Below are 14145 nucleotides of genomic sequence, written 5' to 3'. Positions count from 1 at the left end.
TGAATGACTAGTTACATTTTCTAGTTCCAGGTTCACTTTCAGTCATATGCAATAAATAGTAGCAGGATATTGCAACATTGTATCATTGTATCTTTCTAAAGGAAGACAGAATCTTCATATTTATGGCCACTTGCACAAGGTATCCCACTGACTTAGGAAAACCTTCCTGAAAGAAATATGGAGGCTGCCACTGCAGACTTCTCATTCTGTAAATGTTAATTGCCTAGCTGGAAAACTATTTAATTTTGCTTTGTAAAGCCAAAGAAGGTTTAGAAATAGAGAAAATGAATGTGGGGACAGAGCAATAAAGATCTCTACAGTATCTTCCCTCCAATCTCATCCAAAACTAAAGAAAATAGTTTTGGCCAGAGATACACCTTCATTATTCTGTGTCTCCCTCTGCGCTGTGATATAACTGTCATCGTCCTGTTTCTCTCTCCTTGGTCTGACATAACTTTCATTGTTCTGCTTCTCACTCCTCTTTCTGATATAACTGTCATTGTTCTGTTTCTCTCTCCTCGGTCTGATATAACTTTCATTGTTCTGCTTCTCACTCCTCTTTCTGATATAACTGTCATTGTTCTGTTTCTCTCTCCTCGGTCTGATATAACTTTCATTGTTCTGCTTCTCACTCCTCTTTCTGATATAACTGTCATTGTTCTGTTTCTCTCTCCTCGGTCTGATATAACTTTCATTGTTCTGCTTCTCACTCCTCTTTCTGATATAACTGTCATTGTTCTGTTTCTCTCTCCTCGGTCTGATATAACTTTCATTGTTCTGCTTCTCACTCCTCTTTCTGATATAACTGTCATTGTTCTGTTTCTCTCTCCTCGGTCTGATATAACTTTCATTGTTCTGCTTCTCACTCCTCTTTCTGATATAACTGTCATTGTTCTGTTTCTCTCTCCTCGGTCTGATATAACTTTCATTGTTCTGCTTCTCACTCCTCTTTCTGATATAACTGTCATTGTTCTGTTTCTCTCTCCTCGGTCTGATATAACTTTCATTGTTCTGTTTCTCTCTCCTCATCTGATACAACTGTCATTGTTCTGTTTCTCACCCCTCTGTCTGATATAACTTTCATTGTTCTGTTTCTCCCTCTTCGGTCTGATATAACTTTCATTGTTCTGTTTCTCTCTCCTCTGTCTGATATAACTTTCATTGTTCTGTTTCTCTCTCCTCTGTCTGATATAACTTTCATTGTTCTGTTTCTCTCTCCTCGGTCTGATACAACTGTCATTGTTCTGTTTCTCTCTCCTCATATGATATAACTTTCATTGTTCTGTTTCTCACTCCTCATCTGATATAACTTTCATTGTTCTGTTTCTCTCTCCTCTGTCTGATATAACTTGAATTGTTCTGCTTCTCCCTCCTCATCTGATATAACTTTCATTGTTCTGTTTCTCTCTCCTCATCTGATATAACTGTCATTGTTCTGTTTCTCTCTCCTCATCTGATATAACTTTAATTGTTCTGCTTCTCTCTCCTCATCTGATATAACTTTCATTGTTCTGTTTCACTTTCCCCAGGCTGATATAACTTTCATTGTTCTGTTTCTCTCTCCTCTGTCTGATATAACTTTCATTGTTCTGTTTCTCTCTCCTCATCTGATATAACTTTAATTGTTCTGCTTCTCTCTCCTCATCTGATATAACTTTCATTGTTCTGTTTCACTTTCCCCAGGCTGATATAACTTTAATTGTTCTGCTTCTCACTCCTCATCTGATATAACTTTCATTGTTCTGTTTCTCTCTCCTCATCTGATATAACTTTAATTGTTCTGTTTCTCCCTCCTCATCTGATATAACTTTAATTGTTCTGCTTCTCACTCCTCATCTGATATAACTTTCATTGTTCTGTTTCACTTTCCCCAGGCTGATATAACTTTAATTGTTCTGCTTCTCACTCCTCATCTGATATAACTTTAATTGTTCTGTTTCTCTCTCCTCTGTCTGATATAACTGTCATTGTTCTGTTTCTCTCTCCTCATCTGATATAACTTTAATTGTTCTGCTTCTCACTCCTCATCTGATAAATCTGTCATTGTTCTGTTTCACTTTCCTCAGGCTGATATAACTTGAATTGTTCTGCTTCTCACTCCTCATCTGATATAACATTTTAATTGTTCTGCTTCTCACTCCTCATCTGATATAACTTTCATTGTTCTGTTTCACTTTCCCCAGGCTGATATAACTGTCATTGTCCTGTTTCTCCCTCTTCGGTCTGATATAACTTTCATTGTCCTGTTTCTCCCTCTTCGGTCTGATATAACTTTCATTGTTCTGTTTCTCCCTCCTCATCTGATATAACTTTAATTGTTCTGTTTCTCTCTCCTCATCTGATATAACGGTCATTGTTCTATTTTTCCCTCCTCGCTCTGATATAACTTTCATTTTCTTCAGCACTGACACATGTAGCCTCCTTGCCCCCACGTGCTTTTATATAAACTGTTGGCACAGCTGGGGCCGGTCCTGCTTACTACTCATGCAGTTTATCGCTGGCCCCCATGAAGGTCTGAGTGGTTGAATGACAGAAATAGACAAGCATAGACCTTCAATGTGTCAGGCTTTGGGAAGGTGCAGCTGTCAGATAAGGGAAGAGCTCCAGTTATCTGCAGCAGTGTATTTCCCAGAATCCCCCACTGTGGCTCTTACTAAGCAAACTGACATCCGTACTGAAGACTTTCCATACACTGAACTCAAATGTTACACTGTCAACAAAACTCTGCAACTTGTCATTTCCATTTAAATGCTGAGCAAGATAATCCATTACAAAGCCGAGGACTATAGAAAGAACCCAAATAAACCTGGACAGTGACAGAACCGCTGGCAAGGAGCAATGTGGAAATGGTCTACAAACTGAGCTTCCATGTCATTTCTGCAACTCAACTTTTTATAATAACAGTCTACTACGCCTACAAAGTTACCTCTGTAAGTCTCTCTATTGGTCCTCTATGTGATGGCAGGCTTACTGCATTAACCCCTTAATGACCGAGGCCTTTTTTTTGTTTTTTGCACCCATGTTATAATCCACATTTTAGGCCTTAATATTACTTCAAACCCCAAACATTATGTATTTTCCTGAAAGCCAAGACCCTGTAGAATAAAACTGTGTCAGTTGCAAAAATTTATGTTGCACGACATTAGCGCAACTTATGATCAAACCCAAAGATTTAGTGAAATATGCTCTTAACCACTTCAAGACCAGGTGTTTAGACCCCCTTCCTGGCCAGGCCATTTTTCATCACCCGATCGGCACCCCATACATGCGATCGGCCGGCTCTACAGCCGGCGGATCGCATGTATATTAACGGGCATCGCTGCCCGTTTTTAAATTCCGGCCATTTCCCGCTCGCGCGCGCCTGGCGGCGCGCGCAAGGGGGCGTGTCTGAGTGGACGTCTAGAGACGCCCGCTCAGATCGAGAGAGCTCCTGGCCGGCCGTTTTTTTACTACGGCCGGCCCGGAGGTAGTTAAGTTACATTTAGTGCTCTAAAACACAATATAACACTATTTTGTTTTTGTAAAATATAAAAGATGAGGTTACAACGAGTAAATAGATACCCAACATGCCCAGGTTAAAAATTGTGTGCGTCCGTGAAACAGAGATAAAATGCAGTACCCCAAAAAGTCCATAGAAGGCGCTTTAAACGCCCCTACAGTTTTGAGATATGCATAAATATTGGCTCTATAATTATTGCACTCACTCTGGCTTACAAGCCCCCCACGTGATAGCATATTGGCAGTGACAAGCCCTTTTTAAGGGTCCTCCAAAAGACCCCTAGTATCACCTTTCCACTTTAAATAAGCTATTGAAGTGCGGATCGCACTCCAATAGCTTATTACTCGACTTCAGGAGCCCAGCATTGACAGCTCAAGGACTGGGAGAGATGCAATACGTGTCGCTCCCTGTTTCATAGAACAGAGTGGAGACCGGAGAATGGACGTTCGCTGCTCTCCTCCCCAGCTTTCCGCTGACCCCTTGACATGCCAGTCCTGGGCCCGCAGGAGGAGCAGCGGAGCCTGGGCAACACGGCGGGGGTGTCGGTCTGGAAGGGGGGGCAGTTTTCCGCCCCGTAGAAGCAACCTGAATCACTTCTTTTGTAAAGCCGGCCGCTGGCTCTACAAATGTAAACGGAGTCTGTTTAAAACGGGCCCGCTGCCAGTGACGTACTATGCACGTCACTGGTCACGAGGGGTTAAAGATCAAGTGGGGGCAGGGCCAAGCCTGAATTTTACAGGAAAAGTCAAGTTTTGCATATAAATGTTGCTCTTTATATCTCTAACGGTTTTCATGAAAAGAAATTAATGTTTATGTATTTTTTTCACCATATCCATTGTAATTGCCCAAGAGTGTGGCAGGTTTACTTCAATGTTTTATCCAATGTATTGTCATTTGGTTGTGTGCTGTGCAATCTACAGCTGGCCATACACTGTACAAGAAAAAACGCTGAATTCCCAACCTTTATTCCAAGTCTTTGTATTCTCACAATGGCAGTTGTGCCGCTCTCAGAATACCTGCGCAGTGACTGCAGCTGATTGGCTGCTTGAAGACCTGATATTATCACCAGATCTGTCCAACTATAGTCAGTTTGGGGAATACCATGTTATATGCTATGACAAATGTATTCATTTTTAAAATGTCCTATACCAGTGGTGATGAACCTTGGCACTCCAGCTGTGCCAAAACTACAAATCCCAACATGCATCTGCCTCTGGGAGTTATGTCTGTGGCTGTCAGAGCCTTGCAATGCCTCATGGGACTTGTAGTTCCAAAACAGCTGGAGTGCCAAGGTTCGCCACCACTGTCCTATACCATTATTTTTGGCTTGCATCGCCCATACAATAGAAGCTGAAAGTCACACTCGACTCAGGGCTGGACAAATCCCAGAAGCCAGGTCGCCAATGCTCCCTAAAACTGACAGCTGGCGCCCACCTTATGCAGTTTTCTTTAGTTGGTGTCAATGGAGCATTAAAGGAGAACTATGGGGTTAAGGCTTTTCCCCATAGTTCTCCTTAGGGTAACGGGAGGACACAAACTAGCGTCCTCCCGTCACCCTAAGCTCAGTATACCGCGAGCTACAGCTCGCGGTATACTGAGACGCCACAGTATACCGTGAGCTACTGCTCGCGGTACACTGAGACGATGAAGCGGATCCTGACAATTATGTCTGGATCCGCCTAGCTGAGTGAGTGACAGCTGGCTCTGCCTATCTAGAGGCAGAGCCAGCTGTACCCGCCCCCTCCCTGTCCGATCCGCCAGCGCTGACTGAGCGGGGAGGGGGGAATCCAGCCCCTCCCCTGTCACGGCAGAGAGCCGTGACAGGATCGAGAGGTGAGCGAACGCCGGTATGTGTTTGCTCACCTCCCGATCTACTGAGCCGACCTGTGACAGTCTCATTGTCACAGGTCGGCTAGAACTGTGAGGTGAGTGAAAAGCACTCACCTCATAGTTCTCCTTTAAAAAAATCTTTCTGGCTCCTGGATTGGTCAGACTGGCTTCTGAATTCCATAATAACTGTTCGCCCCTCTATTAAATGTGTTTTTAGGAGAATTTGTAACTTGCAACTTTTTATTATGTGACAATACAAAGTCATCAGCAGGTCCAGCGGGACACAACCATATCCACCTCTCTGGAGATAACAGTTCATAACCTGAGCTGCCTGAACCTTCAGTTGTAGAAGATCTGTATGAAGTCCAGTATGTTAGAAGCATGACTCCTTCTTTATGACAAATCTGATACTGCAAACCAAGTTGGTGAAATAAACTTTTTAAATAGTATTACTCACTTTTTTGGGTTTTTTTGACAACTCTCTTTTTATTAAATGTTTTTATAACCAGGAACACGGTACAACAAGTAGCCACACCGGGCATATCTACGTACCAAGAGAGTCAAAACTCGTACTTCCAAGTCAACAGTAATAGACAATATTTTAACCAATAACGGGCTAAGAAGAGTAATGAAAGAATGAAAATGCATAGGGTGGCACAGTAGTGTTAGTAGACATTATACATGTGCAATTCGTTTCGTTTCAAATCAAAATTCGTACGAATTTTCCAAAATTTGTACACATCCGAATTTCCGAATCCCAATGAACCCGGATGTGTCCGAATACGAATTTCTGTTTACAAAATTTCGGATCCCGTCCGAATTTTGTTTAAAAACTAATATAAATCGGACATGTGACTTTTCTGGCCATTCAGATGTGTTTTTCAGTTTATTGCATCCGAATGGGTCTGAATCCGAATTCCGGGAGCCTCAGCTTTAGTAAGCCTCAGCTCCCAATGTTGCCGCAACAAATATTTGTTCGTATTACAGAACATGAATTATATATACATAATACTAAAGCTGAGGCTTTAAGACCCGAATTGAGTCTGAACGTTTGCCATTCGGGTCTGGAAGCCTCAGCTTTAATATTATGTATGTATATGGCTCCCAGACCCATACTGCTTTTTGGAGCTCTGACACCAACGATGGGGCACAATTCCTCCCACAGACCCCCAAAGAATGGGGTACTATTTCTTCCACTGACACCAACGATGGGGCACTATTCCTCCCACATACCTCAATGATGGGGTACTATTTCCTTCACTGACACCAACGCAACGGTGGAGCACTATTCCTCTCGCATACCTCAATGATGGTGTACTATTTCCTCCACTAACACCAACGGCGGGGCACTATTCCTCCCGCATACCTCAATGATGGGGTACCATTTCCTCCACTGACACCGATGCTGCATTATTGCTCTCCACACTGACCACAACTGCTAGGTAACTTTTCACTCACACCAACCAGGAGCATATTTAACTCTCACTGACGATGAGCCTGTTGCATTTTCTTCTTCTTCTGGCCACAGTTTGCCCCCCCCCCCCAAAAAAATATAACCTCTTAAGGGCAGTTAACTAGTGCTTTGTACAGAAAGTTTGGTGACCCCCGCTGTACATGCATCATTCTGCAACACATTTAATGAATGCTATTTACAAAGCGGATTCTTTTTTTGTCATGTAATATCAGATCAGCCAAACAAAAGCGAATAAAGCAGGAGTTGCCCTTTAACAAAAAAAACCACAAAGGGCTGATCATACAACTTTGATAACACAAGCTGACCCTAGGAGCAATGTATAATAATCCTTGATTCCTGACACCACTACAAATATATATTGTGCACTGTATCAGTGTATACACAGTGATAACATACAGATTATAACCCCAGCAAGCCAATGTCAGGCTCCTTGTAGCAGAAATTGTGTCTGTGCCCATGGGGTTGTATGGTATGCTGGAGGTGACACTTGTACAATGTGTGTGTACAGATATACATTCTCCAGTACAGCAGGTCTATGATCCTGATACTGGAATGGCATGCACTGCAATAATCAGACTGGCCTTCAGATACAATAAGATGCCCCCTGGTATAACTGGCACTCACCTGGCGCTGTGGGGAGTGGGAGCTGTCCCTCTTGCTGTTGGCTGTCGGTGCGCTGAGCCGGGGATCCAGCGATCCCTCTTCCATGTCACTGGCACTGTGAGCTCTGTGCGGCCAGCGCTGTGTGCAGCCAACAGGGGGCGGGGCGGAGGCAGCCAGTACGGACACAACGGTGCGGCTCATCCCGGCTTCCTATATCGCTGCATGTGCAGTGTGTGCTCCCCACATTCTAATCTTCAGGGTGACCGACCATTTATTATTTCCATAGATATGGGTTCATTTACTATTACACTCATCTAATATCACCATCAGACTTCTCATGTTCTTCTTCTAGGAGTTCTGGAATGCGAATAGAGCAATCATCAGGTCATCACATTATCCATCATGGGGGGTGCTACTCAGTACAAAGTGGGGTCCCGGAACCTACCTCCAAGCTCTTATTCATAATCATCAATAGACGGGATCCGTGGGATATAATACATAAGTCGGACAATCACTTCATTATTTTATTTGTTAAGTGTAAGAATGTTTGTTAGATAGACCCGGCATGCTTCATACATAGAGGTAGAAGAGGTGACTTCCAGCCTTGTCTGTGTTATCAATAATTACCCCCATTTGGTGTGTGTTGGATATGTATTTCTCTTCTGATTCACTCTTCCCCCTTTACTTTTATTCTATTGCTCTCCCTCCTGTCTTCCTTCTTCCATCCTCTCCCTCCTGACTTTCCTGCCCACCTCTCATCTCCCCCTTTACTTGTCTTTGTCCCCCATTATCCCTCCATCTCTTCCTTTTATCAATTCTAGAGACCTCTCCAGTCTCACCCCCTTCTCCCCAATATCTTTCTCAACCCCATCTCTCGCCTGTCTCTCCCCTTCTCCCCAATATCTTTCTCAACCCCATCTCTCTCCAGTCTCACCCCTTCTCCCCAATATCTCTCAACCCTATCTCTCTCCAGTCTCACCCCTTCTCCCCAATATCTCTCAACCCTATCTCTCTCCAGTCCCCCCCCTTTCCCCAATATCTCTCAACCCCATCTCTCTCCAGTCTCACCCCTTCTCCCCAATATCTCTCAACCCTATCTCTCTCCAGTCTCACCCCTTTTCCCCAATATCTTTCTCGACCCCTTCTCTCCAATATCTTTCTCAACCCTATCTCTCTCCAGTCTCACCCCTTCTCCCCAAAATCTCTCAACCCCATCTCTCTCCAGTCTCACCCCTTCTCACCAATATCTCTCACCCCTATCTCTCTCCAGTCTCACCCCTTCTCCCCAATATCTCTCAACCCCATCTCTCTCCAGTCTCACCCCTTTTCCCCAATATCTCTCAACCCCATCTCTCTCCCGTCTCACCCCTTCTCCCCAACATCTCCCTCTTCTCCCCAATATCTCTCAACCCTATCTCTCTCCAGTCTCACCCCTTTTCCCCAATATCTTTCTCGACCCCTTCTCTCCAATATCTTTCTCAACCCTATCTCTCTCCAGTCTCACCCCTTCTCCCCAAAATCTCTCAACCCCATCTCTTTCCAGTCTCCCCCCTTTTCCCCAATATCTCTCAACCCCATCTCTCTCCAGTCTCACCCCTTTTCCCCAATATCTTTCTCAACCCCATCTCTCTCCAGTCTCACCCCTTTTCCCCAATATCTTTCTCAACCCTATCTCTCTCCAGTCTCACCCCTTCTCCCCAAAATCTCTCAACCCCATCTCTATTGAGCCTCACCCCTATCTCTCTCCAGTCTCACCAATATCTCTCAACCCCATCTCTCTCCAGTCTCACCCCTTCTCCCCAATATCTCTCAACCCTATCTCCACCCTCACCCCTTTCCCCCCAATATCTTTCTCAACCCTCTCTGCAGTCTCACCCCTTCTCCCCAAAATCTCTCAACCCTATCTCTCTCCAGTCTCAACCCTTTTCCCCAATATCTTTCTCAACCCCATCTCTCTCCAGTCTCAACCTTTCTCCTCAATATCTTTGTCAACCCCGTCTCTCGCCAGTATCACCTTCTCCCCCATATCGTCCTCCATCCTATCTCTCTCCAGTCTCACCCCTTCTCTCTTTCCCCCATTTCTCTCCAGTATGACCACTTCTCCCCAATATCATTCAACCCCTACCTCTCGCCAGTCACACCCCCTTCTCCCCAATATCTCTCAACCCCTAACTCTCTCCAGTCTCACCCCTTCTCCCCAATATCTATCAACCCTATCACCAGTCTCACCCCTTTTCCTCAATATCTTTATTGACCCCTTCTCCCCAAAATCCCTCAACCCCATCTCTCTCCAGTCTCACCCCTTCTCCCCAATATCTCTCAAACCCATCTCTCTCCAGTCTCACCCCTTCTCCCCATCCTATCTCTCTCCAGTATTACCCCTTCTCCCCAATATCATTCAACCCTATCTCACCCCTTCTCCCCAATATCTTTGTCAACCCTGTATCCCCCCCCCCATCTCTTCCATAACCCTGTTTCTCTGACCCCTTCTCCCCAACCAAATCTCTCTATTTTACTCTCTATATCCTTTTCCTTTCTCTCTTTCTACACTCACTTTCTCCTGTTCTCCCCCATCCTTTTTCTACCCCTTCGTCTCCTTTCTAAAATGAATACAACAACATAGAACTATAAGGGACCACTTTCTTGCAGGATCTTGCCCACTCAGGCAGTAATCCGGACTCCGGAGGACAGAATGTCAGCAGGGGGATGGCACATGTGTGGTCCAATGGAATGCTGTAGCTGGGTACATAATGGTGGTGCCATTAGGCATTCTCTTAAATGAAAGCATGGTTAGGAAAACTCCATCTTCTGGAGTAACTGTAGACCAATAGCTCTGGGGAAGGAGGAACCATTTTTTTTCTCTCAATGTTCATCTAAGTAATGATAACACCAATTCCCCCTCCCCCCCCCGCCCCCCCAAATGAAACACAAAACAATGTCCTGTCTTTTTCAGCTTGGCCTGCAATCCCACCCCTGGAATAAGGGGTCTACTGGGGAGAGAAAATATGGCTATAGCACTCTGCTCTCCCACCCCTACAGAAGACTGAAAGGCTCCAATGTCACTGCTAGGGATGGAGCTGTGGAAACAAAAGTGAAACTACATTCTACTATAAACTTTGAGGATGAATTTGTTTAAAGTCTAGTTACTGGGGGTTTGAAATATTTGGCCATAAGCTGACCACAGTTCTACTCCAAAGTGTATCTAAAGCCCAAATGTTGTTATTTTAGTTTGGGATTGGAGTGGTGAGGGTCTCGTATTTATTGCCGTGTTCTCTCTAGCAAGCTTTACCCTCTCTGTCTGACCTGGTGACCATGGTCACAGGGAGTGAAAGTGATAGAAAAGCCAAAATTTGGAGTTGTCACCTGAAGAAAAAAAAAAAACTTGTTCCGGTGACAACTTGAGGACTGACCTTCTTGGAAGAGATTTCCTCTCATTTCCAGAAGGAAAATCCTCTTCAAATTGGAATGTAGAAGACATATGAAAAATTGATGAGGATTTTAATCCTTCCCTACTCTATCCAAAAGGTTTTGGTTGTGGATATACGTCAACCTGGAGTTTAATTTGCTCGTATTTTGCCTTCCCTGCTCCTCATCAACATGCTGATGACATTTCTAAATAACACCTGTTGTCATTACATACCCAATGTCATCACTGGGCCTTTGGTCTTCTCCATACAATGCAACCAGATCATGGCTGGTAGGAAGGTGCTGTAGATTGCTTCCTGAAAACATCCTGGCACCCTGCCTCTGTACTCCTCTCAGGGGCCCTCAGCCCTGATGTAGGCTTCGGGCTGCCCCTTGGGAGAAGTTATGCAAATATCAAAATAACTTCATGGCCAGGTGTCAGTCTGGAGGAGAGGGCTTTCCTAGGCAGACTGTGTTTGCATACAGACAGACCACCATAGGTAATGCCCACATGTGATTTGGAACCTCTGTGATTGAAATAACTAGATTCCGATGAATGAAAGGGGGTGGGTCACAAACAGTCAGGCTGGAGAGGAAAGGTCTAGATTAGGGATCGACCAAAAATGGTGCTGTGGGTAAAACACTGATAGCACAAAAACTAAAAATGTGGTGCATGCCCCTAGCTTCTCTCCTCCCCGCTGGGCACCAGCTGCAAGCTTCGGTCTGTGCCCCCTCCAATCCTCACTGCTCTCCCTTGCCTGTATCAGCAGAGGCAGCAGGGATCAGAGGGGACACAGAGCCGTTCCAGCTGCCAGCACCCCGCAGGGAGGAGAGAAGCTGTCAGGAGGCTGAGCGGGGCGGTGTGGGAGGGGACATGGGTTTGTGACAAATGGAGCAGTCAAGATGGAGAGCGGAGCACAAACACTCAGCAATAAGTACTGATTGCTCAATGTTTGTACATAACTGAGGACATGGTAAGCTTACTATGTCCCGCGTTATTAACGAACAGGAAGTTCTATACATCACTCCCCAGTTATGAACGAACAGGAAGTTCTATACATCACTTCCTGTTCATTTATTAATGGGGCCATAGTAAACATTTTCTATCCGCTCACTTTAGGAATGAACAGAGAGCAGCTCAGTACAGAGGCTTCCTGTCCATTCATGACTAGGTTGATAGTAAATATTTACTATCTCCAGATTGTGAATGACCAGGAAGCCTCTGTACTGAGAGCTTCCTGTTCACGAGTGCTGGGGCTGCAGAAAAAGAAATTTAGGACTCCAATGTGAGATTGTAGTCCATCACAGGAGTGAGCTTGGAGAATTGACTACTCTAAAACACTGGGACCATAGAAAACCAAAGTAGCCCCCCTCCAGAAGGAAGGACAGTGCCAGCACCAATTCAGAGATGATTGGAGGATCTACAGCCGAGTGATACACAAATAAGATGCATTGTGGTTAATCGTTAAGGTACTTGAATGTATTTAGCTCCGAGTGTAGTGTCACTTTAAGAAATGCTCACTCTTTTTCATTCAAACACTTTCATATTTCACCGTCTCATTCTTTTCTAAATAGGCTATAAAATAAACGCAATACAAAGAGGCCGCCAGTAGTTTAAAACATTTAATTTATAAAAACAAAATCTAAGAATTTTCATCGCTAACACACACAGCAATCTTCTCAAGACAGCATGCTGATTGATACGTCGAGTCACGTGACGTCCTATGATGTGCTGACAGCAGGGAAAGAGCAGGACAATACAAGTGTAGTGCCGCCGGCCCCTTTGTTCTATGAGCTAGAAGATGATGTATTATGATTGAATACAAATTGCCCTGAAGTAAAGACGAGGTTTTCGGGTTGCCACTACCTGATTTGTGAATGATATGACAGGATAATGCCGGATATAGGGATCCCATTATTATGGCAGATCTGTGTTTCAGCAAAGAGTAAAACAGCTTGATATCGTTTACAGAAATGAGTATTCTTTTAATGTGCCTTATGAAACGACTTCCCTGAGGCACCTGATGCTGCATTAGGGTCCCTATATCCAAGTATTTCTATACTCTGCTTCACTGCAGGAACATCCCTGAGGGTCTGAATAAGCAATCTGATGCAGCTAACAATAAGATAAATTGTCTCCTTTGCTACCTCTGGCCTTGGTATACAGCAAGATAAATACGGTCAGAATACACTGATGGCAAGAGGAAGCACATAGGAGGCAATTCATTGATGGCTTAGGAAACAATTCACACTGTTGGGGTGTATTGAACGGAACGCCATGCGTCAATGTGCACCACACCGCAATACAAGATGCACAGCAATGCACGTCCATCAGTAGGATGCATTGGGTTGTCTTTGAATGAATGGCATTGCATCATATTACTGCAAGGAACGTGTCCCACCCTAGCGAGACATAGCATTGGATAACTTACTGTTTGGGACTCACGGTCTACTCCCATTGGTTTCTTTTATAGGGAACCAGCCATGTAAACACAGTGGAGGTAGCCCATATGTGCACCAATCACAAGCAGCATGCCCATTCTATAATGACATCACAGATTACAGGAGCCTATGAAAGCCCAAGGAACATGCCATGGACTTTTTTCTGCACATAGTGAATAGTCCGAAGCAGCCAAACCCAAGCAGCATTGCTAGTTCCAGAGAACAGTGCACCTCTGAAGCATTGAGTCCAGCCACATACCGGTCACAGACCTACTACTATTATTCGGAATCAGTAATCTGTAATGTAAGGTTCCTGCTATTTAATAACATGATGCATACAGATAAACACGCTCGAACCCTTAGTCCCCTTTCACACGGGCTGATCAGGAGGGTATCAGTGCACGGATCCCCTCCTGATCGGAGCAGTACAGAGTGGATGTCACTGCTGCCACCTTGCGATGGAGGAAAAAACTGAAATGACCGGACCCCATGTTGGTTTATAGGGAATCGAATGTAAATGGACATGTGCACATTTACATCAGATTACCCCCGGTCTGGCATGATCAGGTCCAGCGAAATGGAACACTGTTCTGAATGCTCTTCCGGACCTGGCTGGAGTTGGGGGCAACCGGGTGTAAACAAAACGCCTGTCTGTTTAGACCCGGCTGCCCATAGACCAACATTGAGCATCTGATCGGGTCCACCTAAACACTGATAGGCTGACCCAATGGGCCTGCCCGTGTGAAAGGAGCCTTCTCAAACATGGCAATCTCTTCACCAAATCTGATCTCTAAACTCTCTGCTCTGGGATACAACATGACATTGCATGATTCACTTTGCATGTGGTAACCCTATATAGTTACACTTTCTATATTTTACATACAGCGCCATC

The 14145-nt window shown here is 44.6% G+C and overlaps 1 protein-coding gene across 1 annotated transcript in view; it reads right to left on the bottom strand.

The window, feature by feature from the left end:
- Positions 1 to 7607, bottom strand: part of MFSD2B (major facilitator superfamily domain containing 2B) — a 50588-nt gene extending 42981 nt beyond the window's left edge. The window contains exon 1 of the mRNA XM_018575364.1: positions 7428 to 7607. Within this exon, the coding sequence (XP_018430866.1) occupies positions 7428 to 7607 (180 nt within the window). The remainder of the gene's footprint in view (positions 1 to 7427) is intronic.
- Between the last annotated feature and the right edge of the window lie 6538 nt (positions 7608 to 14145).

This window comes from Nanorana parkeri, unplaced genomic scaffold (assembly GCF_000935625.1).
Source record: "Nanorana parkeri isolate BGI_ZX_2015 unplaced genomic scaffold, ASM93562v1 scaffold53, whole genome shotgun sequence".
NCBI lineage: Eukaryota > Metazoa > Chordata > Amphibia > Anura > Dicroglossidae > Nanorana > Nanorana parkeri.
Note: the sequence above shows the minus strand (reverse complement) of the source record. Positions and strands in the feature narration are given on the sequence as shown.